The sequence below is a fragment of the Falco peregrinus genome, chromosome 17 (assembly GCF_023634155.1).
Source record: "Falco peregrinus isolate bFalPer1 chromosome 17, bFalPer1.pri, whole genome shotgun sequence".
Taxonomy (NCBI): domain Eukaryota; kingdom Metazoa; phylum Chordata; class Aves; order Falconiformes; family Falconidae; genus Falco; species Falco peregrinus.
Window position 1 is genome coordinate 2,510,983 of NC_073737.1, and position 27,754 is coordinate 2,538,736.

The following is a 27,754-nucleotide window of genomic DNA, read 5'->3' on the forward strand; positions in this document are numbered from 1 at the left end:
CTGCCTCCCCTTGAGCCAGGAGCTGAGACTTTTTCTCATTAGAATAATTATTTCAATAATTATTAAAAATAGGTAATTATTACCCTGTTGACTTAGGGATCATGTTTAGCCCAGGCTTCTTTTGGCCTCCAGCCCAGTTTTGGAAAGGAACACCACCCCCCATGCGCTGCTGGGAGCTGCTGCTGCTCACCAGGAACATTGGATTCTCACAAACTCCCTGTTATTCTTTTAAATTCCAAGTCTTCCTCTTCCTCAGGCATCCCATCAAGTCGCTGGGTTTGCTCTGGGAATGGGCTGAAAGCATCCAAACCCACCTCGCATCCCCATCCCGGGGAGAGCAAAGCGGGGCTAGCCCCATCCTGCAGCCACGCCTGGGGCACAGCACCCTGCCTCAGCCCCCCCAGATCACCGGGACCATGTGCTCCCGTGGACTTGTGGTGTTTCAGTTCCCTTGGGCTCTGCAAGGCTGACAGACACCGGGATGCCCAGCAGATGCAGGTGGAGAGGTCAGCAGTGCCATGGGTACCACACTACACCCCATCGAGCCATCACACCTGAGCTCACCCAGCTCTATTTTCTCCTCCCCCCCTTCCTGGACCTTCAAATGAAAAAGTAAAAAAGCCACGACAGTGGAAAGTCGAGCTAACAAATACAAATAAAACTTCCTCTGGATGCTAAAAATGACACACGTAGACAGAGAAAAAAAATATTGTATCGGTGACAATAACAGAGCGTGGAGCTATTTCAGTGCTGGGCTGTTCCATTGCAGCACTCGGCGCTGGGGTTGTGGCTGCTGAAAACCAGCCACTTCCCCAGGGATGTGACGTATTTCCTTTCCATCACAAACTGATTTAGAAGCAAAACTTTCTACATTTAGGCAGCCAAAGACTCAGCTTCTCTTTTCTCTCTTGCACTGATGGTGAGCAAATGGAAGGAGAGATAAAGGGGTTGGGACCAGCACAAAGTGACTGTATGTGGCTTCCTCCTTTTTTTTTTTTTCTTTCTTTCTAAATTATCAAAAAGTGGAACCAAAAAACCACAATTAATATTTTCCACGCTGTGAAGGCCTTGCGTACATCCAGGTGAAGAGTTTGTGGCTCCGGGCTGGCTGGTGCTCCTGCCACGCTGGGTGTCTGCAGCCCTGTCTGTGCCTGGGCGCCTGGTGCAAGACCAGCGGTGCCTCATCCTGCATCCTGGCAAAGGATCGTCCCACCACAGTGCCTGCTGCAGTCACCTGGGCAGATTCCTGCTCTGAACCATCCCCATCACCATGTCCATTCTCCATCCCTATCCCCATCCCCATCTCCATCGCCATCCTCATCCCCATCCCCATTCCGTCCCCATCCCCATCTCCATCCTCATCCCCATCTCCATCCTCATCCCCATCTCCATTCTCCATCCCCATCCCCATCCCCAACCCCATCCCCGTGTCCATTCTCCATCCCTATCCTCATCCTCATCTCCATTCCGTCCCCATCCCCATCTCCATCCTCATCCCCATCTCCATTCTCCATCTCCATCCACATCCCCATCCCCATCTCCATCCTCCATCCTCATCCCCATCTCCATCCTCATCCCCATCTCCATTCTCCATCTCCATCCCCATCCCCATCCCCATCTCCATCCTCATCCCCATCTCCATTCTCCATCCCCATCCCCATCTCCATTCTCCATCTCCATCCACATCCCCATCCCCATCTCCATCCTCCATCCCCATCCCCATCTCCATTCTCCATCTCCATCCCCATCCCCATCCCCATCTCCATCCTCCATCCCCATCCCCATCAGCGACACAATGCGGAGAGGACCAGTTTGGGCTCGCGGCACCCAGCAAGGGCAAGCCTGGCTCACACCAGGGAGATGCGGCGTGCATCTACCTCCTCTCATCTCCAGCTCAAATTAAAACCAAGAACGATGGTGATAATTTCCTAGAAGGATAAACATCCGATTGCCTTTTCTCTCCCGTTCCACCAAAAATAAACACACCAGCCACAAGGAATTAAAGGCAGGGAGGAAAGGATGACTATAGTTTGACTGCAGGATGTCAACAAAGCATGACCTTTCATTTACACCAGTCCCTCCGCATTAACCTAACGGGCCAATTACACCCTCTGTGGAGGGTAAGTATAGAAAAAGAGAAGGAGAAATCCAACTTTAGCTGACTTCCATGACATCTCTAAGTGTCATTTCCTCTGCTGCTAATCTTAGCGCCGATGGCAAGCCAGGCAGTGTGTTTTGTATTTTTTTCCCTGGGTTGTGTGTGGTATGTTACCCAGCTTCCTTTTTTTGTTGCTCTCCTTCCCCACCGTGTTCTGCAGCTGCACCCAGCGGCATGTGCCTGGGGCCAGCTGGGACCCCCAGCTCCTGCATCCTCCTTAGCACCTTGCAGCCCGTCCCCCGGCACCTTCCCATGGGGAGGGGAGGCTGGCAGAGCTTTGCAGGACCCACGCGACACGCAGCCAACGTGATTCAGCCCCTGCGAGGTAAACAGCCATTTTCTGCGGGAGGGAAAGTCCCGGCCACGTGTAACTCCCACCGGCCGGGAGTGAAAGCTGCTCTCGCTGCCAGCAAGCCAGGGAAGGCAGCCAGCCGTGTGCTGGGAGCAAGAAGAGGATGGCACAGACCTGTTTTCTCTCCTGCATCAGGAACAGGTTGCTCTGGGACAGACCCAGGGACTGATGCAGGGGTGAGATGCAGCAAGAGGAGCATCGCCATCCCCTCAGCACGATGCTAGACCTCCCCGCGTGGCCATGAGCAAGTTGTTCCCTCGTGCCTCAGTTTCCCCTGCCTGCAAAATGCCCCCCGGGGTCTTGCTCCCCGTAAGTGCTCCGGGATGCAGCCCTGGCCATCGGCAGGGCAAAATCAGCTTTGTCACAGTGGAGCCACCATGGACATGCTGCAAGGAGGACTTGCAGGCGGGTGAATCCAAGCCTCCAAGAAAACCGAGTCTTAGATGAAAGCCTAATTAAAGAGCTAATTAAAGGGGAGGTCCAGCTAAGTGGCCAGTAGGCAGAGCTCTTCTGATTTATGGCTTTAATTTCAGTTTTGCTTTCCAAGAGAAGCGGGCTGAGGCAGCGAGCGAGGGCAGAGGTAGGGCAGGGATCGAGTCAGGCCGGGGCAGTGCCTGGTTCCCACGCTGCCACCCTACGTGCTGCTGCCGCCGAGGGACCCCCCAGGCTGGTCACTGTGGTCCTGCTCCCACGCCAGAGCTCCTGGGGGACGTTGGGCCATGCCTGGCATCCCATGAGGGTCATGTTGGCAACCCAACCCCATCTTCAGGGGGTCAGCTCTATCCCATGCAGCTGGTGCGGACCCCAGGGCAACCAGATACACCCAGTGCTGGCCCAGCATCACCCCACACACGCTGCCAGCAAGGAGCTCACACAGCCCCGTGTGCTCCATCCGTGCTTTATTCTGAAAGCTGCAGGTACTAAAGCTCAAGATCCCCAAGGTGCAGGTGGGACATGCTGGGGGTCAGGCCAGAAACGGGGTGGAAAGAGGAGAAAAGGGTGATGCCATCCTCCCCGGGACACCCAGGGCGAGCTGGGACACCGCTCGGGGTGTTACCCTCGGAGGGAAGGAGAAACCCCCTCCCAGGTTTGGAAGTGGAAGGGCTGGGCTTCTGCTGAATCTGGGCTGGTGGAAGGGTGGGTGCATCCTTGGTGAGTCCCAGGGTTTCCTCCTGGTCCGGTGGCTCTGTGGTGCAGGGGAGGGGAGGCAGCTGCGCAGGGGATGGCCGGTGCTAATCCTCGTGGTATTTGGTGAGGAACTGGGTTGAGGCCACCGGAGAGCCCAGCCGAAACTGCTCCACAAAGTTCTCCATCGCCCAGGCACCTGGGGAGAGAGGAAGAGAGGGGCTGACCGGGGCTGGGAGGCTGCGGGAGGCAGGGATGCTCCAGGGCCCGATCCAGGCTGGGGCTGCACGCTGCACGCCATGCGCTGGCTGTTGCTCTGCCCCAGGCGCCGCAGACCACATCCTGCAAACAGCAGCAGGAGGGGAGGCACCGGGCTCTGCCCCACAGGGGCCGCGGGCAGGGAGCGAGGGGAGCATCCCCCAGGGGGGTAAATGGCATCAGCTCCTCTCGTGCCCCTCTCCGCCCCTGCTGACCTTTGGAGCAGACCTTCCCACAGCTTCCTATGAGCCCACCCCGGGGTGCCTGGAAATCCCCCAGCAACATGTGGGGAGATGGTAGGAGATCCCCCGGCTCCCTCGCTTGCATGCACTGAGCTGCTGCTTCTCAAACTGTTGGAGCCAAGGGGGGGTCTTCATCCCTGACCCCCCTCCTCCATTGCCTGCCCTGATCCGAGAATGCCAGAGGTCCGGGACCATCTCATGGCTGGAACCAGCCTTGGTTTTTCCAATGCTGAAGGTGGCAGGGACACTCTCTCCAGGGTGGCAGGCAGGAGGGATTCCCTTGCGCCCAGCCCTGTGGGCCAGAAATCCCCCTGCGCCCCACCAGGATTCAGTGTCCAGTGTGGGTCTGGCCCATGGCTGGTGGAGCACCCTCCTCCTTTCCCTGGGAATGACAGGAGCCGAGCAGCTCACCCTGCCACCTCTGTCCCTGCCTGACGGGTGGGACACGACCGCAGTGTCATGGTGGGGGAAAGGGGCCCGTTGTTTATCTGAAACCCATCCTCCCCTCCTCTCCCCTTCCCGGCACTTCTCTTTAATGTCACGCTGCAGACTGGCAGCCCTTATCTGCCTTCGCATCTCAGCCCCAGCCAGAGCAAACAGTCCCCTTTGCTCTTGCAAAAATGCTGAGCAAAACCCGAGCTGCTGCATCACCCGCGCCAGACAGTGGTGGCTCAGCGTGGCTCAGCGTGCTGGCAGAGCCCACCTCCCCCCACCTGCCCCCCAGCACCGAGTCGGGCCCTGCTGTGAGTCACCCCACAGCTGAAAAGCCCCTGATGGTCTCTGCAGATATTCCTGGTGCTGGCACTGCACCCTGTGACCTCCCGGGATGTGGCTGGGGAGATGCTCCAGTGCCTGGGAAGGAGGTACCCAGGATGCTCAGGCCGGATGCTGCATCCCGACACTCTGGCTGGGAGGGGATGTTGAAATGCATTGTTGCATGTGGCTGAGGCAGTCCCAAATGTCCCCACATCATCACTGCCACTTGCTGAGGACCCAAACCAAGCCGAAGGCAAGGGCAGTCCCCGTGCTGCACCGGGGTCACCACTAGCAGGGGCACACAGCCACACTTCCAGTGGCTCTGGTTCACCACCACAGCCCAAGCCCAAGGGGGAAGATGCCCCCATGCAGGAGCTCGAGGTGGCTTTGGGTTTGCAGGCGATGGCTGCGAGCCCCGGCGCACCCCTGTGCAGGTATCGGTCCTCTCCATGTGCCTGAACACATCCATCTCCTAATGACATCCCGGCAAGGAGGGGCAGCCGCTCACCCCCCAGCTCCGGGGGTCCCAGTGAATGTGGTGCCAGGGGAGGAGGTCCCGTGGGGGGGATGCTCCCACTGCACCCACAGCCCTTCGGCGGGTGCCTTTCATCCGGTGGGTTTCAAAGCACTCGGAAAAACCCGGGGGAGAGCGGCTGGTGCCTCGTGGGACTGGGGTGAGAGCGAGACGTGGCGCCCCCCCCCCCCCCGACTCCCAGGGGTGCCGGGAGCTGTCATTGATGTTGGTGAAGCCCCCGGAGAGGAGCGGATGAAAGGAGCTGGGAGAGGCAGAGCCGCTGCAGGGCTGCAGGCACCAGCCCAGCTCCCGCCGCCACGCGTGGGTCAGGGTTTTTCCTGACCTAGTTTCCTACCTGCCATCGCACCGGCTGTGCCTGTCCCTCTGGGGGAGCGGGGACTGGCTACAGGGAAAGCCCCAGGCACAGCCACTGGTTTGGCAAAGGGGGTGATGCCCCCTGCCCCAGCTCTGGGGGTCTGCCCCCCCCCCACCAAATCCAACCCCTTGGGTGCATCCCCAAAGCAGGTGCCCCATCCCAGCATCACCGCCCGTGCACCCCGACGCAGGGTGACATCCCTCTACAAGCCATCCCAAATCCTGCCACCACACCGGCCGGCTCCAGGGCTTGGGGACTGTGAGTCACCGGGACCGTGGAGCCGGGAGGGCAGTGGGGGGCTGGCCGGGAAGCCGAGGTCGGAGTGCCGCCATCCCTTCTCCCCACCAAAACAATACGACGTTTCATCCATGGCTTGGTCCGTTTTCAAGCTCATTTCCCAGAGGATTATATCATCGCGCTTGGCTCTTATCTGAGCACCCGCCGGAGGAAGAGGAGCGCCCGCTGACACCCACACGTGCAGCAGCCGCCTGATCTCTGAGCACCAGGTGGGGAAACTGAGGCACGAGGCAGCTGCTGAGCTCCCCCAGCTTGGGGACCCTCCGGCCCCCCGGTGATGGGTGCGCGGGGCTGTTTCACAGCCCTGCCATTGCATCCTGACCCCCCCCCCCCCCCCACAAATGACCCCCGCCTCCCCCCAGCCCTTCAGCGCTGGGGGCACGTCGCTGGCTGTAATTTATCAAACTCATCAGCGGGGCCGTTGTCCTTGATAGGAGCCCTGATGCTTTTCTGCCAAGATTAATGATGTCCCAGTGGAGGTAGGCGGGAGGCTGCCAGCTGCTTTGGTCACCATTAACTGACACCCGGGGACTTTGGCTGGGACTATGTGCTCCCCACAGCCCTTTGCCACCTCCCATCCGAGCCGCAGCCTTTCCCTCCCCGCTGGGGCCCAGTCCAACCCGATTTTCCAGCTGGGTGGATCAGAGGCGCCCAAGGTTGGCTCATGAGTCAACGCTCTGTGGCCCCGATGCGAAGCCAGAGGATGGAGCCACGGGGAGGGTGGCTGGCTGGGCACATCCCCGGTCTCTGGTCCCCAAAGGACTCACTGCTTCCCAGCAGCAACATTTTTGGGATGCACAAGTCCATTCCCAGTTGTAAAATGGCTTTTGGGGTCAGGAGGAGGTTTGGGGATGCTGGGGAGCATGTCCCCATGCTCACTGGAGCTGATGGGCACCCGGCAGCAGGGCACGCAGGGTGGAAACAGAGGAAGGTACGGCACCACCCGGCAAGTGCAATTAAGCCTCAAGATCTTGTGCTAATTAAAGTTCCCCCACAAAGAAAAGAAAGGAGATGGAAAACCAACGGTCTCCGTCCTCCCTCAGGCTGCAGATGGGCAAAAAGGTCCCCGGCACCTCCGTGCCACCCCGCCATGGCTGGGGTTCGCCGGACACCCGAATTTCCCCGGCCGAGGGGGTTTCCTGCAGCTCGCTGCAGCAGAGCCCGACCCCGAGCTCGCAGCGGGTGCCAACGCCTCGGGATGCGCCGGGTGGCTTTGACATTTTACAGACCACAAACTATTATCTTGCATCTCTCCAAAATACAAACACGGCTTGTAACCCTGCTGGCTTGGGAGGGGAGCAGGGCGAGCGGGGAGGACAGGCTTCGCGCTGCCTGACAGAGCCCGTGCAGCCTCGAGGACACCCCAAGAACCTCCAGCTTCAGTCACAAGCAGGGACAGAGCCAGTGCCCTGTGACAATTCAGTTGCAAAGCTGTGGCACAGCCAAAAAGCGGAGTGAATCAGACTCCAGCAGAGAAACTGAGGCTCCCAGAGAGTTATTTGCCTGAGGTCGCACAGCGAGAGAGCCGGCTGGTGCAGGGATTGATGAGAAACACTCGCGGAGAAGGATCAGGGTGGTGTTTTTTTTTTTCTTTTCCCCTGATGAAACAAATCTTTTTGCTCAAGAGCCACCCTGGAGAAACACCTCTGCTGTAAACAACTGATTCACCATTGTCACCAGCGCTGGGCTCACTGCGGGGAGCGGTGGCGGGGGGATGTGAGCGGGGTGCTGCAGCCCCCCTTGGCTCTGCCACTGCCAGCCTGGGTGCCCTTGGGCACAGCATCCGACCCTCTGCCCATCGGTGCCATCCCAGCCAGGACAGGTTGGACATCGGAGCCACCAGCCAGCGTGGAGCCATCCTCGCTCCCTCACAGGTGGTGCTGGGGGGAGATGCAGCACAGTTTTATTTTGATTACTCGCCCCTGCCCCTCGCTTTTTTAATTTCCCAGGGATCTGCACAAGGAGTGGGTCTCTCCAAGGAGCCGGGACGCGGTGGCCTGGGCAGGTCCTGGTTTAGTGCCCTCTTCTGGAGGCTCCAGCCTTTTGGCTCCGCCACCAGGCTCCTGCCACCCCGCCTGGCACACACCACCTCCCCAGGATCGGTCCCACTTTGCCCAGGAGCTTTCCTGGTCCTGCCCCCAAAGCGCAGCCCATGCCAGGAGGGGGCTTCCTTGCAAACTGGGCGGTGGGAGAAACACTCTGCTGGGGCTCTGTGTCCCCCGCAGCGGGCTCTGCTCGGGGACAAGCTGCCAGAGGGATGGATGCATGGCACAACGCTGGCGATGCACAGCACAGGGATGTAGCGCTGGATGCGGCTGGAGTGAGTCTGGGATGGGCCAGCACCGTTCCCTGCACCTGCTGGGTGCTCAGGTCAGGATGTCTCTCCCTCTCTGGCGTTAGCACCTGCTGACATCGGGTGCCACCATCTTCGGTGAGACGGAGCTATCGCTGCCACCAGGTGTAGGACAGAATAAAAGGAGCGAGAAGGGGCTGGTTTAAGGCAAGCAAGATGGGAAACCTTCGAGCAAGGCTGCAAGCTGTGGCTGCGGCATCGCTGGGCGAACCTGCACCTCTTGTACCGCAGGAGGAGAGGACCAAGCCAGAGCTGCAGCGGGGCTGGCTGAGTTCCTCACCCATGGTCTGCCGGGGTCAGGGTCAGACTCTCCTTGTTTCCCCGTGCCACCCAAGGTGTTTGCTCCTCTCCCCCGTGCGCTGCCTTTGCACCACGGGGCCAGACCCCAGCGCTCAGCCCTGCAGGCTGGATGTGTCAGTGGTTCGGTTCATCCCGCTGCGGTCCCTGGGAACGGATTTATTTAAAACCCTTGAGACACCAAAATCTCACCCTTTGGCTGCTTTCAGGCCTCATGCCCTGCTTGCCAGCTGCCCTGGGAATTAAAGAGATGGGCTGCCAGTGGGTGGTGGTTCAATTCGGCCGCGCTCACTGGACAGGCCAAGCCTGTGATGCAGCAGTGAAATGGTTAAAAATAACCTTCAACCAACGACTTAAATAACAGCCTCCACCGAGACAGCCGCAGCTGCAATGCTCAGGCATCGATATCCGCTGCTGTTTCAACGGGTCTTTCCCAGGGAGCCTGGGAAGGGTTGAGAAACTTGAGGATGGAATGGAGATGGGGTGGGGAGCACCCAGCCACCTGGGGGGATGGGGGCATCTTCCACAGAACACGTGGGTAAGGTGGCTGAACCCTTTTGGCCATTAAATTTGGGGGCTTGAGCTGCTTACCCTGCTAGTAAAAGGATTTATCCAGAAAAAGCTCCTTGGTGGGTGTCCCAGCTTCCCTTCCCAGCCCTGGGATGCTGCAATGGGGATGTGGGTGTGTGGCCCCGAGTGACAGCAGTGGACCCCCCTCCTCTGACCACTCTGGGGACAAGGGGCTGGGGAAGTGCCCCACTCCACTGGCAGGGGGGTGGCTTCAATGCATGTCATTAAGAAGCAGAGCTAATGAGCCAGAAAGCAAACCGAAGGGCAGAAATAACCCGCAGAGAGACTCGAAGCAGCAGCAGCAGCCCGCTCTGGCCACGGGATGAGCATCACAGCCCTGTGCCAGGTGGCTTTGGGGTCTCTCCCTGCATGGGGGGTGTGGGGACAGCGAGCACCCCGGAGCCACCCTGCTGCTGCTCGCTTTCCCCTGGGACCTGCAGCGTTGGTTAACGCCGCTCAGGGGTGAGTCAGGCCGGCGCAGACGAGATGCACCGACCTGACCTGCCAATCGAGCTGTGCTCATGTGGTCCCAGCTGGGAAAGTTTTGAAATTTCCCTTGTCGAGGCCATGTGAGCTGCAGCACCCCATGCTCCAGCTGCACCCGCACCATCCGGGGAAGGGACCCACGCTTTGCATTTTGCAGGATGAGTCCTTGCCCACGGCGGGGCTACCCCTCGCCCCAGGGTGAAGCAGCGGAGATGGTCCCATCGTGTCTCGGGGGTCTGGGCTGCTTGTCTCCATCCTTGCCGGGGCAGCATTTCGGGAGGCAGCAGCCCTGTCCCTGCACGGCGCTGGGCGGAGGGGAGCTGGGAGTTGTGTCAGCCCGGTTTGAGCAACCCTTTGCTAAACCATCGCCACGGCTGATCCTTATCTGCATGCTCTGAGGTGGCGGTGAGGCAACTCCTGTGGCACGGGGAGGGGGGGGCGATGTGCCAGCAAGGACTCAGCCCAATTTCACAGCCGACGAGATCTCTCCCTGCTCCCGATCCCGCTAGCCAGGCCGTTACCAGCCATTTTGCCGAGGGTTTCTGCTGCCTTGCGAGGAGCGATTCTATGATTCCATGACTCAACGCCCCAGCCATGTCCCGTGTAAGGATTTAAGTCCCTTTGCACCAAACGAGCATCCTTGCACCAAATGAGCATCCCCGCACCAAACGAGCATCCCCAGCCTGGCACTTTGGGTATGTCCAGACACATGGAATTATCCGTACCCCCAGGAAAGCCCCTCAGGACACGGCGTGGGGCCAGGAGCGACGGCATGGCAGCTGCTTACCCAGTGAGACCCGCTCCTCGGGGCTCAGGGCGATGGCCTCGTGAGCTGGCTGCTCGTACAGGCGGAGCTGGTAGCGGTGGTACCCGCTGCGGGGTGGTGGCGTGGGCCGGACGTAAGCTAGGGATGCAAAAAGATAACAACGGAGCATCCTGCCAGTGGTACCCACTTCCCACCATAAGCACCACCTGGCTCCAGGTGGGGATGGGCTCTCCCATGGAGCGCTGTGCACCGAGGCCCCTCACCACACGTGGGGCTGGAGGGAGAAAGCGCTCAGCCGCTCCAGTGTTTCACCAGCGAGAGCAGCCGCTGTGCCCCCAGCAAACCTGCCCCCTCCCTTATTGCCGCCTGGATCCCCCCCCCTCTGCCCAGGGGCCAGCTCCTGTTTTCCCTCTCCTGAAATAACCTGCCCCCAACCTCCCACTGCACCAGCCACCGCCCTCTCCTCCTCCTCCTCTTTCAACTTCAGAGCCCCGGGGTGCTCCTTGCCTCCGTGCCAAGGGCCTCCTCCTCTCCTCCATCACCCTCCCCACCCCTGCACCATCCCCACCGTGCCCCCTCCCCACCCCCCTCCGCTGGGTGCAGCCTCTCTTGGGTATGGCCATGCTGAGGGGGACAAGCCTGAGACCCCCAGCACCCCACCAGTGCGTGGCACCTCTCACCCTCCCAGCTGCCCCGTGGGGTCTGGGGTGCCTGGCACATCACTGGCTGGGCTCCAGCTGCCGGGCATTGAGGTCCTCCGGCACCCAGCTTTGGTGGAGGAGGGTGCTCTTGCGGTCGAAGCAGCGGGTTCTCAGATGCTGGATGGCCGGGGTTGTTTCCTCACCTTGCTGCAGATGTTCAGTGCGCAGGTGGGCACATCCCCGGGTGCACGCTGTGCTGCATGCATGCATGCATGCCCTTAACCCAGCCTAAGTGGGAGCCAGCAGCGCACAGCTGCCCAGACGTGGGGTCTGCAGCTGGTGCGAGGCACAGGGGCATCAGCACTGGCTGGTCGTCCCTGGGAGAGGGACATCCCTGGGGCGAGACCCCCAATACACGATGCTGGCAGCCGTCCTCGCCCTTGGGGGGGGATGGGAGGATGTGATGCTGAGGGACAAGACAAGCCCCTCCAGGACTTGTTCACCTGCAGCTGGGTGAGCCCCTGGCCCCTCTCCCCCGCTCCCTTGGGGTGTAAACTCTATGAGCCGCGTCTGGCCTGTTCTGAACTGAAAGTCTTTGTTCGTGCAACATCACAGAAGTTGTTGGGATTCACCCGCTTTTATCTTGTGTTTTTCTTTTTGATTGTTATTTCCCCCCCTCCGCCCCCTTTTTGCACTGGTTTGGAGCTCATCCAGCTGCTGGGGAGTTTTTTAACCACTTTTGCCTCTAGAAAAATAAGAGAAAAAGTGGCTCCTATTTCAGACAGCGCCCAGCTGCACCCTGCGGGAGCCCCTCGTGTCCCTCCCTCGTGTCCCGCTGTGCTCGTCCCTGCCAGGCACTGCCAGCTCTGCCACCGCCTCCTCACAGCTCCCAGCCTGGGCTGCAGGAGACCCCCTCCCCACGGCGGGGGCTGCACTCACCCGTCAGCACGCGCCCTTGGATGTCCCCAGTCCGCAGATCTGCACCCTGAAAGGACAAGAAAAGTGCGGTGAGGTGCTACCAGGACCCTCAGGAGAAAGACATGGGGGGGATGGACACCCCCCAGCTGCACCCGCTTCTCCCCAGTGATTTGTTTTCCAACATTTTGGGTGGGTTTTTTTCCTTGCAAAGGTCTTTAGGGAGCAAACCTTTCCGGGGGACATGGCTGGGCCTGGGGGAGTGGGAAGGAGCATGTTGGGGGCTTTGCTTAGTTGTTTGGGATTTACAGGCTCCAGGCATGGTGCCCTGGAGCACAGGAGGTGCTGGCACCACGCTGTCACCCACAGACGGGGACCATCAGTGATCTGGTGATCTGGACCAGTGATCCAGGCTGTTGCACACCGGGAATGCCACACTATCCCCGTTACAAGCCTCGGTGCTGCCTGGCACATGGGTATTTGGGAAGGGTGAACTGTGCCGGCTGGGAAGTGGCCAGCAGTGGAGGATGGTGGCAATTTGCACCAGTGTTCCCACGGCAAAACTTCGCTCCATCATGGTGGATTTGCTCTCAACCAAAACTCCTGCCTGGCAAGTAAGCCCCACCACCCGGCAGGCTTGGCTCTCCATCCCTGGCCTGGGACGCTTCCCTGGAGGAGGGAGGCTTTGCCGAGAGCGCTGAGCATCCCGCCAGGACTGGATTAATGGCAAAGCGACAATGGTGGGAGCTTCGGCCGCATCCTGGCCCCGCACATGCCACATCACCCCTGACCTGCTGTGCTATTCCTGGCCGGCCCCCACCTCCCACCGATGCCGCCGCCAGCGCTTGTAAATCCTCTCCTACAGCACCCGTTATTCCAGTCCTGCCCACACATGCGCCGCTGCCAGGGCTCCTCCGTCCCAACCTGCCCTGGGAGTTATTACCCCGAAAAAAAGATGTATCAGATAACTGCAAGCAAAAGTGCACGCAGGGAACATGGTCGGTTCCCCGGCTCTTTGGGATCAAAGCTTTGCTTTCTCCAAAAAGCAACCTGCTTTGCACTGAGTCACGGCTGTGACAGCCTCCTGCGAGCTGCCTGTGGCGCAGCAAAGGTCACTGACAAGCCGAGTGCCCGCTCCGGTCCCTGGCTATCAGCTCCCCGACGTTGGCTCGCCACCTTGGCAGCCAGAGCTGAAAATATCCCGATGACAGAGAGGTGATGACTAAGATTTCGGGCAGCGACTGGCACGTTTGAATGCCTTGGCTCACGGCGGGAGGGGAAGGCAGCACGCAGGCTGCCGGGGGGAGAAGCACCCGGGGGTGTGCCAGGGGGGCACGCGAGGCCGTGGGGTTGCACTGGCTGCTCTCTCCCTGCCGAGTCTGCCCAGATGTGCGAGCACAACCCGCCCAAATGTGCACGCCATGCTCGCTCCATCCAGCTGCGCATCACCAGCCCACCCGCACGTGCATGCCCGCTCAGCCCAGACGATCCCTGTGCCTCCTCCACCCAGATGTGCACATCTGCCCTACCCAGCCGTGCATGCCCAGCCCCTCCAGCTGTGCCTGCTCCCCCAGCTGTGCCGCTCTGGGCTGCGGGGCCAAACTGGCAGAGGCAGCTTGTAGCAAACCCCAAGCTCGCCATGCGGCCGGGCTGGCTGCCAGCCCTCGCTCTTCAAAGGCAGGGACCGAAGCTTTTTTCTGCTCCTGGTAGGGCTGCTCCCGTGCGGGGACCTCGCTGCTATTCCTGGCTTTGCCATGGGCTTATCGGGAGAGGCTGGGCCTCCTCCCTGTTTTCCTGCCTGCTGATGTGGGTTGCCTGCTCGTCCTGAGATGCAGTGGGTTCTGGCTAGCCCGGGGGATGGGAGAGTCAAAGGATAAAGCTCCTTTTAAGAGGCGAGAACAGGAAGAGGGCGGGAGGGAGAAAGTAGGGACTAGCACTGTAAACCCTGCCTTTTTTTTCTTTCTTTCTTTTTTTTTTTTTAATAGTAAACAGCTATTCTGGAAGCAAGGGAGCAAACTGCGGGAGGGGATGGCAGGGTTGGGCGTGCAGGTCCTGCTGCCTCCCCGGGGGATGAGGGGACCTGCAGCTGGGGAATGGGTTTTTGCTAGTGTGGGGGCAATGGAGAGAGGAATCAACCCCCCCTCCAGCTCATTGCTCCTCTGTTGAAATGCCAGCAAGGGCGAGGGGAGCATCACACGCCGGCGGCCCCTGAAGATCCCTGCCACGAGCAGAGCTAATGGAGGCTGATGAGCTGCCGTGTTTATTAATGCCCTTTTATGAGAGCATTAATAGTTCCTAATGACACCATTTGAGCTTCCCAGCCTTTTATCTTCTCTTTCTCTCTTTCCCCCACCGAGGACACAAGTGTAGGAGGTGGAATTCGATATTTCCACCCTCCGGTCTGTGCTGTGTGGTGTCAAGTGCTCGTGGGGCACGGGATGCTGCTGGGGTGTTTGCGCGGAGACCTGGACAGCTTTAAAAATCTGTGCCACACAATTTCTGTGCCAGGAGCTCCGCTCTGTGCTCTTTTCCTTGGCCAAAAGAGTGGAGAAAATTATTCCCCCCCCATTCCTGACAGCCCTTTGCCAAGCCAGACACGGGCCACACCGGCAGATTGTGGCCAGCCCTCCGGTGTTGCCTGCTGCACGTCGCAGCGTAGGGCGGCGGGGAATAAACAAATACAAATAAATTAAGAAGGCAGTGAGTCACATTTTGTTTTCCTCTTGATCTTTTTTTTTTTTTTTCCCCCTTTCCTTTCTTCCCCTTCTCCAGAACGTGTCTGATCCCATCAGAGAGGAGGGGAAAGGGATAGGTGGCAAGCACGCCAGCGATTCGCCCGGGCGAGGACGGAGGGTTATGGAAAGTGGGTGTGGGAATCGGCACAATCGCTGGCAGGGGACCAGGACAAACAGATGACGGATGGGACCCAGGGCTGTGCAGCAGAGCGGGGCTGGGCTGCCACCGCCTCGCCAGGAGCATGCCCCAGCCTGGCCCCGGGGACCCTAGGGACCCCATGGGACCCATCCGGGTGCTGGGGGGCACGTACCATGGGGCAGTGGTCGAGGTGCCGGCCTGGCAGCGTGCTGATACGATTAACCAACAATTAGCCAAGTGGGGAAGTTAATCCCCAAACCGGGCTCCTCCTGTGCTGCTCGCTTACGGCACGCTAGCTTGACGGGGGGAAGGCGGCTTCAAAGCTGGCACAGCCAGGAGCCCAGATTTGTTATTCTCTCTTTCTGTGATCTTTATAATGAGGTCAGGATTTATGAATTGGCTCTCGGGAGCGCAGGGGAGCATCCCGGGAAGGGCAGAGCCGGCGTGATGGCAATCCAGCCTCCTGCAAGAGGAGCGGAGGCTTGAACATAAAATAAAGGAACAAGATGCTAATTGCAGCTGGATACGGATCTGTTCAACCGTGTCCTTGCAGGGAAGGTGCACACTTCGGTTTTTCCTCCTCTCCACCAAAGCCAGGACCAGTGGTGAGGATCGCTCCCACCCCAGCCCCCAGAAACATTCAGGCTCATCCTGCTTTCCAACAAAAAGCATGTGAGAAAAAAAAACGGTCCAAGAGAAACTCTCCCTCCAATTATTTCGGCATGGAGGGAGGCCATGAGAGAGCAGGGCAGGGCCCGGCGAGCTCCCAGCACTCCCAAACTCTGGCATTTCCCAGCTCAGCTGCCCGTTTGCATTTTAGTTCACTTCCACGCCGATCCCTGCGCTGGGGCATGGGATGGTCCCGATCCGCCCCGGCTCGCCCACGCCACGCCGACCCTCTCCCTGCCGGCACAGCTCCATGACCACCCTTGCTTTCCCGAACACTGTCAAGCTGTGGTTTCATGCCCGAAGGAGACTGTCAGCTCCTACCATGCAAATTCTGTTTTTATGATAAATGTCACATCCCGTTATGCCAGTGTTGTTATGCCACTGAATCGTTGTGTTCTTTCCATCGGGAAAGGAATTAGAAATAGAAAATACAGGGAAAGACATGGAAGGAGTTCGTGGAAGAAGATCGCACCGAGGTGGGGATGTCACCACTGGCCAGAGAGGTGCCTGTGCTGCCAGGAGGGGAAGGGCATGGTGGGGAAGGGTCTTTCCCAGGTACTGTATTACAAGAACAGTGATTTAACAGTGGATTCCCAGGGCTGCGAATGACTTAGAGCAGGTGACGGTGGGAAGAGACCCCATGGGCTCAGGGCAATGGGGGCTTGTGGGGAGCAAGGATGCTCCCCAGCATCCCCAGCCTGGGATGGCCCCGTATGCCCAAACCCACCTCTGCACCCGCTGCACCCGCACACTTCGGAGGAGAGCAGAGCCCCCTCCCCACTTTCTGCACTCGAAATGCAGTGGTTTGGCTGTAAGAAGGTTGCAATTTTTGGCATCGCAGCAGAGCCAGCTGGTATCAGCATGGTATGCCATGCACACTCTGGCTGGTATCGCACTGCCCAGCCTGCCCACCACACCGGCTGAGCAGGAAAATCAGGAGGGAAGCCGGGAAATTGAGGATTACGGATGCCCTGACGCCCCACACGTGCTTTTGACTTCCCAGCCCTTGTGATGCAGTTCCCTGCACCCCTCCTGCTGCTCCCTGGCATGTCCCAGGGGTGCCTGAGCACTCTCCTGCTTCGTCTCCATGTGCTCAGCCCCAAGCTGGGAGAACCACGGTCACCTTGCTGCAGAGAGCAGGCTGGGGGCTGCATCCCTGACGCCGCAGATAAACCCACACCGGAGCCCAGCAGAGCACCCAGAGCCGGATCCCATCGTGCCCCAAATCCAGAGAAACCTCTCCTTCCTGCTGGAACCAGACCAGCTTTCCCAACCCCAGATGTTATCCTCAGCCTCCTGCTCTCTGGTGCTTCCCCGTAGCCCCAGTTCCCGGATCCTCGGGATGACTCAGGGCCCTGGGCTTTTGCTTGGAGCCAGTTTCACTCCCTTGATGCAGCTGGAGATGTGGCACGGGTGACCCTGGACCTGAGGCAGAAATGATCCCCAGCATCTCACCACCACCGAAAGATGGGTACCCCACGCCTCCAGCCTAACTTTCTGCCTGGCTCTTAATTGTCCAGCTGCTTTGCTTTCCATGTGTGCAAATGACAGGAGATTAATCTGCTGCTCCAGAGCCTCCTGCTCCTCTCGGCAGGCTCCGGCAGCGCACGGTCCAGCACCGTGTCCCTGGGGACCTGCCGAGCTACACGGGGCCGGATACATGCCATCACCCCAGCTTTGGCTGCTAATCCCCCGTCACCCAGAACCCAAGCCCATTATTTTAATTCCCTTTAAATCTCCTGGAGTTGCACCATTCCGGGTGATATTTGCCTTGTTCATTGTCAGTCTGCACATGGAAGTTTGATAAACTACATCTCAGCTACACGCGGGCACGGAAAGAGTTGAAAAGGTGCATTTCTTAACGCAGATCCAGAACCTCGGCGGGTGGAAAAGCTAAATCCGGGTGGATCGGTACCGCACAGCCGGTGGATCTGCCTGTTTGTGGACTGACACAGCTACAAGCACCGAAGCCGGGTGTTTCATACCGGCATCACGTCAGGACGCTGTTTCTCAGTGGGCACTCACCGCCAAAGAGATGGTGCTGCACAAATATACACCAACGCACTACCCAGCCTGACCCCCCAAAAATAAACTGGGGCTCATTCGAGCCCCTGGGAAAGCTCGCTCGGAGTCCCCGGGGGTCCCCAAGGAGAAGAAGCAGCTTGAGGGGACCCGTTGCCACCCTTGGTCCCCGAGGGAGGCACTGCTCTGCTCAGGTTGGAGCAGGATGGGGTGGCCACGCTGGGATGTCACCGCTCTGAGAGCCTCTGCTCCAGCTCTCCGGGGTCAGCATCGCTGACGATTTACCCCGATTGCTTTTAGGGTTATTAGGTAGCGATTACAGCTTCTTGGCGTGGCCTGGCTTTTCTTCTAGATCGCTATAAAAGGGGAAGGCTACCATAAAAATATATTAAAAAATAAATATCGGGCACGGTTGTAATTTAAATTAATGCTTGTCTGATACACCCTTATGCCCCAGGGAAGGACATGCTGTAGGGTTATTAAGTAAGCAAAATAAACATAAATCACCTCGGTGTTTGGCTCTTTGCAAGGTTTTTTAATCTAGGAGCAGGAAAGCAGCAGAGACAAAATGCTGCCTTTAATAACTTGAACCGTTCAGGATCCGCACGTTGCAGAGACCTTCGCTGGGCTCCTGCCTCGCTCCTAGAATCTCAAGGCTGGTGTTTCCAGTGCCAGAACATCCCATTTCAAAAGAGGGAGGCTCTGCTGGGTGGATTTCCAGCGAGCGACAGATACCTGCCTGGTTTAGGCGTTGCTGGCACACACGCTTTGCCTATCTGCACCTTTCCCTAACGATCTAGGTGAGGGGTCCAAGCCAGTGGGGTGGAGGCCGTGATGACACTGGGATGGTTTTGAAACTTCAGCCTCTGTTGAAAAAGGAGGTTTTGTGTTGTTTTTTAAAATGTCTGTTGTATTATAGAGGCAGAGAGTAGCGCTGGGATGGGGGGGAATGGGATGCAGGATGCTGGGCTCTGGCCCCAGATGAGCAGCCAAGGGGCTGCAGGAGGGCAGGTGAGATGTGGCTTTGCCAGGACACTCACAGCGTGGGTATAAGTGATGGATCTGGGTGTCGAGGCTGGCTGCCTTGCCAAAAAAAAAATGCATGAAGGAGTTTTCCTGCTACCCCTTCTCTGCCGGGTCCGTGGCAGAGAAGCGTCAGGGTTTGTTTAAGTGAGCAAATTGCACCAGCTGAATAAGAAGACGATTTCAAGCAGGTTATGGAAAAGGCTGTACATGCTCTGATTGCTGTCTACACCGTCTCTGCCTTGCTTTCGTTCGCGGTGGCTGAAAGGCAGAGCAGCAGCGGGCAGGCAGCGGCACATGGTGGGGGGGGGGCTGCCACCTGACGCACCCCAAAGACCCTTTCGGAGAGCGTTGCAATCGCGTCCTGCACGGTTACACCCCGTCTCCCAGCCCCTGGGCCTCTGTTGTAAACCGGGATGATAAATGATGGATGCGATTGCTAAGAACAACAGGGATGTTGATAGCAACCCCAGGGGCGTGTTAGGAAGCTGCATGGATGCCGGGCTCTGCGGCTGGCTGGATTTAATATCCCCGCGGTGTTGCAATTGCGGGCGAGCTCACGGAGGAGCTGGCTGCTGGATGAGTCACCCTGACCCACTGGCCCGGTGCTGCTCCGCAGAGGGGAGGGCTGGGGTGGCCTTCATCCCACAGGCAATCCAACCCAGACCCCCCGTCAGTATCCCCTGCCTCCTCAGTGCCGGTGGGATAATGACTGATGGTGCATTGCTGGGGCGGGAAGTGGAGCTGGGTTTGGAGGAGGAAGAGGAGGAGGAGGAAGGCCTGAGGATGGCTCAGGTGCGGGGGGCAGAAGGGGAAGGGCGGTTTTTGCACCTCGCCGAGTTTTTGCTCACTGTGGCAGGGTGGCACCGCTCAAAACACGCTGCTTGCAACACCGATTTTCCCAGCAGCCGCTGGACCACACCTGCATCGCTCCGCGCAGCTGCGCTGGGCTTTGGCACAAGCCTGGTCCTTCTCCAGGAGGTCCACTGGGATCTGCCCCCACCTCAGCCCATGGAGCTGGGGGGCAGGTGCCCCTCGATGCCCCCAATGCTCCCAGCTCTGCTGGGGCATCCTCAAAACACTGCAAAAACGCCAGACAAAGGTGCACTAGGAGAGGTTTCAAAGCCATGAGCAAAGCCCCCAAGATTTCAACGTAGGGAACAAGCTTGAACTGGCCAGAAAAAGGGCTGGGTAGGACTGAGAAGGTCTTTTCCATCCCAAGTCTCTACAGTTCTTCAGAGTGGAAAACTTGTTTGCTCTGCGTGCGTGTAGCTTTAAGATGAGCTTGCTTTTCCAGCAGCAGATTTCCGGTAGATTCTTGGAGAAACACCAAATTTTGCCTAATTCAGTCATTTAAAGGCCTTGTAGCCCAATTCTGTGTGGACGAGAGCGGAGCCTGCATTGAAACCTTCCTGTAGGGCCAGGCGCAGGACAGCCCTGAGGATATGCCCATGGGGAGACTGCCAGCTGCTTTGCCTTTGGGGGTGGGAATATATTGGCTTCGGTGGCTGCAAAGTGCCAGCACGTTGCCAGCACTGCCACCATCCAAGCAGTAGTAAACAGTAATAAACACATCTGTGGGGCACGTGGGCTTGAACCTCTCGTGCGTGAACCGCACGTCCCTCTGCGAGGCACAACCAGGCTGGTGGAAATGCTCTCAGCATCAGTCTGGTCCAAGGGGAGGAGGGCAGGAGCCCAGGGGGTGCTGGAGGCAGTGATGCTCGGTGCACAGGGCCCACCATGGCTACTCTTAGACGTGATAGGAGGCTTTTATGGATGAAAATATAGCCCTGGCACCTCGGATGGTGCTGCAAGGCTTTAGGAGCACAGAAGAACCTGATGGTTTCCAGCAATCCCAAAAGAAGCATCCCCTCCCGCCTCTCCGGGGTGGTCCTGCACTTCAGAGTGGGTTTTTGTACTGCTGACACGATGCAGAGGCCGGATCCATGTGGATGCACCAACAACAGCTGGGGTTGAGAGCCCAGAGCATGAAACCTGGGAGGGGGGTGTTGAGCCCAGATTTTGGGGGGTGATACCCAGCCATGAGTACCACCCCGGTGGGCTGGGAGGCAGGATGCTGTGTGCATCACTCCCCCAGATGCTCCAGGGATGCTGCATCCCACCCTGGCAGCCAAGCAGGGGGGGGCACCTCGGGGCTGGAGAGCGGCCGTGGGTGCACGCACACGCCGCAAACCTCCCCTGCAAATTCCTCCTCCCTGGGGTGTCTGATCCCCGGCCCAGCCACCTTCCTGGGTGCGGGGGTGGATCAAAGCCCGCGCGTGCCAGCCCTGCTACCGCTCTGGGCCAACTTGGCTATTTCGGCTTTGTTAATCTGATGGGAGCACTGGGGAAGGAGCGTGGGGTTGGGGGTTGATTTTTTTGATTTTTTTTTTTTTCTTTAATTTTTGGTTGTTGTTGTTTTTCCTCCTTCCGTTGGCCAAATAGCATCCCCTTTGCATCTGATGACGACACCCCCGGCTGGGACTCGCTGGGAGGGGAACTGGCTGTCTGGCCCCCGCCAGCGCATCCGGGCTGCCGTGGGCTCGGCCTCGCCGTCCACCCCCCCACCCCTCCCCACCCCCAAAGCTGCTTCCTGACAGTGGGACTTGGCAGCACTCGGAGGGAGAGTCCAGAGCTGCCCCTGGGACGGGAGAAACTCCAACAGGAAACATCCTTTGCTGGAGCAGCGCAAGTTCTCCCTCCTGCGTGCTATTTTTTGGGGGGAAGGGGGGGCGGTTCTTGCAGGATGAGCGCTTTGGGATGCTGACGAGCCCTTTGCATTGATTTAGATGATGAGAAAGAGCCAGGCACGCCTTCTCGCCAGCGCTTTTTGCTGCTGAGCATCCTATAGCCCCCGCCTCAAGGCAGACCCACACTGGGGTTGCTGACCCCCCCGCAGACATGCCCCCCAGCAGGCAGCAGCTGCCTGGGAGCCGGAGTGGTACAGGCAGAGATCTGGCATTGCCTGTCCCGAGGATGAGGGGTTAACGGCAGCGGTGCTGCTTTACTGCACGGCTGGCGGGTGCTCAGTGCTTCGCTGCCAAGGCTGCTCCGGCGGTGCCATGGACTTCCCTTTCTTCCATAAAAGTCCACCGGATCCGGGCTCCCATGGGATGCTCTTGGAGCGGGAAGGAGGGGGCCGAGCTGCCCTACCTGGGGCACATGCAAGCGCCAGGGGCTGTTTATGCAATGCCCCGTGCACCTCCCAAAAAAACCACCTTGGGAGCCAGCACTCACCCTGCTCCCTCCCCTGGCTTGGGCTCCAGAAAGGGAAAACTCATTTCTGACATATTTTGGGGGCGGCGCGGCGTACGGTGGCCCCGTTTCAGCCCAGCTGGGCGAGCACATGGGGAAAGCCAAGAGGCGATGGTAGGGCTGGGGCCGGGCAGCGCAGCCACGTGCTGCTGCTCGCTGCATTTCAGCATCGCTCAAACAGCCCCGCTCGCACCCGGGCTGGGGCTCAGACCCACGGCTCCTTGTCCAGCGGGATGTGGAGGTGGTGGAGAAGCCGGGAGAGAGGAGAAGCAGGGGGGATGTTCCCCCAGGGATATCCATTGGTGCTACCCGGGGCTCTTTCCACACCATCTCCTTGCACAAACCATGCTTTCCTGCCACCTGAGGCTGGGACATTCCCCCCTCCAGCCCCAACAAGAATCGCTCCTCACCTCCAGCCCTGATTATTTTGGGTTATTTGTGGGTGGCGGTGCACATATAAAGACCAAAAGGTCCCTTCCCAGCCCTCTTCCCAAACTAAGGGGCCAAAACTGCATTTTCCCAAGTACTCGGCTGGAGCAGGAAGGATATACGGCGACTGCAGGAGCTGCTGTTACCTACAGGGATGCTTGAGCTGGCCCCACACAGGCAGCACAGCCTGCTTTCAGTTCAAACCCCACAGGTTTAGGACCCAGCTACATCCGAACTCCTCCCCAGCCTACAAGCAGGTCCCTATGTTGGGGTGGGAGTCCCTGCAGCAGGCTTGGCGGGGGGGACCTGACCCCACAACCGGCTCACAGCCTCTCTGGCTTGCAAGCAGCACGATGCGAGCCCTGTATCAGTTACAGCAGCAGACAAGATGTCATCATACCAAGAAGCTGGGGCTTGCATCAGAAGTGTCTTGCAACGAAGAAAGCCAAATTTTTACAGGAGAGGCGCTCACGCTCGCTCTCATACACACACACACACACCGAGCCTCGGTAATTAACTTAATAGGTTTCTTACAGAATGCCCCGTGAGTGATGCTCAACATATTCAAGTGTTGACAAGACGGCGCTGAACCCGACGCCTACACAACGGGCAAACCAGGCACTGAGCGCAGACACACCTTCATTGTCTGAAACTTGTAGTAAAACTCCAAACCCGCCCTTGTGAAATGGGGAGCCGAGCAGATGGGGCTGCGTAACCCTTTGCCTGCTGGCACCCGGTGGCAGAGCCCAGCAGGATGCGTGCAAAGTGGTGGCGGGTCATCCCCAAGAGGGAAAAAAAAAATTATGAGCGTCTTGAACAGGTTAGAAGGCACTGTGGGTGTTTCCGTAGACAGTTCAGGGTGTGTTACGGGTGGGATTTAGCCCATCAGGACCATTTGCTGAGCAGCGAAATAAATCAGCGGCTTTTCATTCATCTATAAAAGTATTCACTCCTTAGAAATCTGCCGTAAATCCAGGGGAGGTGAACACGGTGTTGTCCTCCGGATTTGCTCCAGGTCAATATTTGAGCCACTAATAAAAAAAAAAAAAGGGCTGAGCATCCCCTGGCAATGCTGGACAATCTCTCCCTGTGTCTCACCTGGATTTGCCCAGTTCCCAGAGGAGACATTCCCTTCCCTCTTGCCTCCAGAAAGTCTTTCCTATAAAGGGCACAATTCTGGCTCATTTGTGCTTGATGCCATGGGTGGCCTCAGCCCCCCACCCGAGGAGAGCCAAGCCATGTCAACTCAGCACCGTGGCCCGACACCAAACACCCTCCCGAAGAGCCAACAGCACCCATGGTCACCCAAAAAATGAAGAGGTGGTGGTGGGGAAAATCTCTGGAAGAGGGATTAATGGGGAAACCTGTTTGGATGGAGATGTTTTGTAAGAGGCAGCAGAGAGCCATCTCCCGCTGACTCGGGGTGGGATCTTGAGTCAGGAAAATTGCTTAAGAAAGGGTGGTCGTTTGTACAGGTTTCTCCAGGTTGGGAAACATTCTCCCAGCGGCTGGGACCCGCATTGTACAACACGTGGAGCAATCACCAGCGCTGTCATCATTATGCTGATGAGCTCCCAAACCCGTCGGGCTCACTCAGCATCCCCACCGCCTGGGTCTTTCTGCAGCTGCACCCTCTCCCTATCGCGTGGGGATCGGCTCCGGCTGGATCCGAAGGGAAAGTCTTTCAGCGGATGCTGGCGATGCTTCATGAGCCTCGCAGCACCTGCCGGAGCAGGCAATGGGCTCATTCCGACATGTTGCATTGGCTGGAAAGGTTTTCAGCTGTTTTAGAGGAAGGGGGGGCTGGCCTACAGCCGGGACACAGGGTTTGGGTGGCTCCATCCCTGCCTCCCCATCCCCCTGCACTCTGCAACCTCAGGGCAGGCGCAGGGCACTGCCGGGATGCGGGAGCTGTCGTTATCCCTGTTTTAAAGAGAAGTAAAAGGTGTTTCAAAGATTCTGCTCAACTGAATTAAAAGCACCAGGACTTTGGGCACTGCTGGTTTAGGGGATTTCTCCACTGGGAGCATGCAGACCGCATCCGAAGGGCGCGGATGCTGCAGTGATGCTGTTGACTGCAGGCGAGACCCGGGCTGCGGAACCGAATTCACAGGACCACGGTGTGCAAGAATTAAGGATTTTGCTGGGAGTTAGCTCTGTATTGTCAGGGAATTAAAGGTTTACCTGCGCGTTGCAGACAGAGCTTTAAAGGTTTTACAAACACATTAGATTTACAGCTCTCTGAAATTTCGACACCGTTGGGTTTACCCCGCCAGGGAGGATTTTGACCAGGTCGGGACAGTTCCTCTGATGAAACATGTGCTGGTGGGAACGGCAGTGGAAGCTGGGGCCCAGGCTTTGCCCACAGCCACGTGGCACCCGAAATCAACCCCAAATCCTGCAGAGAGCCTGCCTCGGCTCCTGCGGAGATGGAGCCAAGTGTGATAAAACCCTAAAACAAGCCTTGCCCTGCCACGCAGCGTAAAGCCATTGATTCAGCGTTCACTGGAAGAAGGAGTCTTTGCACTAAAGTCTCTTTTTGTCCCCCCAAAAAGCCGCAGGAAGGTTTGTGGGAGCTGGAGCATCCCTTCCAGCAGCACCTCTGCCAGCAATGGGTGCTGGGGGGCTTCCCTCAGCCCTTAGAGCATGTGGCTGAGGTGAGACCCGGAGGGGGCTGCAGAGCAGCGAAGGCAGCAAGTCCTGCACACCCCGCAGCACCTTCCTGAGAGCTTTGAAGGGTGAAAACCTGGAATGACACAGGGGAAACATGTCCCAAACACTCTGCAAAGCCAGGGCTACGCCGACTGCGCTCTGGCCCGCTATCAGCTGCCGATCAGGTGTTGCGCGGCAGGCAATCGCAGCCTGTTGCTTGCCTCATGCAAGCAAGGCCAGGCAGAGGTGCAGGAGGTGTGCAATGCCCAGCCTGGGGCTAGCAGGCTCACCCACACACTGGGAACTGGAGCTCTTGAGCTCTTGCTTGTAGCCCGGTGCGAGGATGAGCCCTGATGGCAGGCGGATAAGGCTGCCCTTACGTAAGGCTCAGGGTTGTGTGGAGGATGCGCGGCGGGAGCAGACTTGCTCTGGTCCTGGGCTGCCTGCAGCATGGCCAGCCCAGCCCGGCCGGTGCCGATGTCCCCGGGATGGATCTGGCCCCACATATGCCCACACACGGTGGGATGTGCAGCACCATGCACCGGCAGAGCCAGCGGGAAGGAGACCTGGGGGTCTGGTCCCCTGCTCTGTCCTCCACACTGATGGTCCTCTCCCCATCCGGGTCCCTATGGCCGGCTGCTCCCCCCTACTCCTTTGGTACAGAGAGGTGCAAAATAGGTTGTTGTTCACGAGGGCGCTGGTGATTATTAATAATAACTCAGCTCCTTCGTGCTCCAGTTTCCTCAGCGCTTTGGCAGCATGCCATCGGGGCCCAGTGATTTAGTGCAACTTAATTATTCCCAGCGTTTCATCACCTCTTGTTTTTGATGTCTGTGTCTCTGTCAGTGCCTCACCTTCGTGACTAAGAGAGCCAGAGAAACAAACTGCTGGAAAAGGGAGAGAAAGGGGGAAAAACCCCAAGCCAGAGGGTGTGGAGCTGCTGCTCGGTGGTCAGGCAAGGAAGGGAGGCTCAGGAAGGCATCCCATGGGGATGCTCGGTGGGTCCCCACCATGGTGCAGGGCCGTGCATGGGGATGCAGGCACAGGGAGCCCTGCCATGGGGTGCAGGGGGCTCTCCCCCCAAAACACCCATGGTTTCAAGCCTTGGCAGTTGCTCCCAGCAGCAGAGTGAGCAACAGGCTGTGTCTGCTGCTTGTCAGAGGGACAAGACAGCGTCGGACCTCACCTGCCCCTTAAACACCTCCGTGGGGGAGCGAGCGGCTGCCTCAGCCCCGGGAAGTGTTGGATTTGCTGGATTTGGCTCACGAGCACCCGGGTGAGCAAACGGGGGCTGCCAGATGGAGGCTGGTAATAGGATTCCCAAGGCTCCCGGTCCTCCAGCCCTGCTACAGAGGCCAGGCTTGAGGAGCCACGAGCAGAGCCAGGACCAGCTCCCAGGATGGCGACTTGCATCCACCTTGCAGCCGCTGCACCCAGTGAGGGGACATGGGGGGACACTGGGGACACGAGGGGATGCAGGGATGCACAAGGGGTTCAAGCTGCCCCAGGGGAGGAGGGCTCGGCGCTGGCAGCCCACGGGCAGTGTGGGCAGCATCCTGCAGGTGTGCGGCTGGGTGGGGGATGAGGGATGCACAGCAGGGCCCGGTGCTGCCCACAATCTGCTGGATTTCCCTGAGAAGATAAAGCCAGGGGCAGGCAGGGTGAGGCAGCTGCCGTCATCTGCCAGACATTTTACCCGGGGCCAATATGGTGCAGCGATGGAAAATGGAAAAAAGTCCATTTGGACGGCTAAGGAGCCACTTCAGGGTGCAATAAGCGTGCCTAAGCCAGGTTTCCCACCCGCTCCTGCATCCCTCACCCCCCCATGCTAGTGCCGTGGAGGAAGGTTGTGACAGTCAGCGCATCCCTTCCAGCCAGAGCCGCTTATCAGCATCAATAAAGCAAGCACCACAGCAAACCAGTCGGGCTTTGCCCTGGGTAAAGCCACCGTGCTAAGCTAAACTCCGTTTTAAATAGCAATACTTCCTTTTCCCATAGTATTTCCCATCCATTCATTTCCAAGCATGTTAGAAAAGTGGGTGGGTGTCAGTAACCACATTTTATAGGTGCAGAAGCGCTAGTTCAGCGTGTTCAGTCACTAAACCGGTGTCAGTGCCGGGATTAAAGCACCTTCCTGAGCTGGCAGGTGCCTGGCCCCATCCCCAGCCATGCCCACATGCCGGTGGGAATAGCCCTAACCGTGGCGAGGTGCTGCCATGTGAGATTGGGGGTCCCCTACCTGGTCCCACTGAGCGGCTCAGCCAGCTCGTGAGGCTGGGAGCATCCATGTTCAACAAGGCATGGCAGCGGCACGCTTCCGAAGGGACAGCAATGCAGGGCTCGGCAGCCGAGCGGAATTCAGCTGCACATCCCTGGCTGCTTGGGAGGGTACCTGCGGGATGTGGGATGGGATACAGGACCGGGATACAGGACTGGGATGTAGCACTGGGATACGGGTTTGGGATGCGGGGTTGGGATGCAGGATGGGGATGCAGGGCAAGGATGCAGAATGGGGATGCAGGGTTGGGATCTAGCACTGGGATTCAGGGTTAGGATATAGGGTTGGGATCTAGCACTGGCATTCGGGGTTGGGATACAGGGCTGGGATGCAGGATGGCGATGCAAGGTTGGGATCTAGCACTAGGATGCAGGGTTGGGATCTAGCACTGGGATTTGGGGTTGGGATGCAAGGCTGGGATCTAGCACTGCGATGTGGGGTTGAGA

General features: G+C 58.5%; 1 protein-coding gene across 11 annotated transcripts in view; it reads right to left on the reverse strand.

The window, feature by feature from the left end:
• Positions 1-3,392: 3,392 nt before the first annotated feature.
• Positions 3,393-27,754, reverse strand: part of PEBP4 (phosphatidylethanolamine binding protein 4) — a 79,987-nt gene continuing 55,625 nt past the window's right edge. For all 11 annotated transcript variants that reach the window (XM_027782239.2, XM_027782237.2, XM_055820411.1 and 8 more), the window contains 3 exons: positions 12,131-12,176; positions 10,572-10,688; positions 3,393-3,834 (listed from right to left, as the gene is read on the reverse strand). In XM_027782239.2, coding sequence (XP_027638040.2) covers positions 3,743-3,834; positions 10,572-10,688; positions 12,131-12,176 — 255 coding nt within the window. In that variant the 3' untranslated portion in view covers positions 3,393-3,742. The remainder of the gene's footprint in view (positions 3,835-10,571; positions 10,689-12,130; positions 12,177-27,754) is intronic.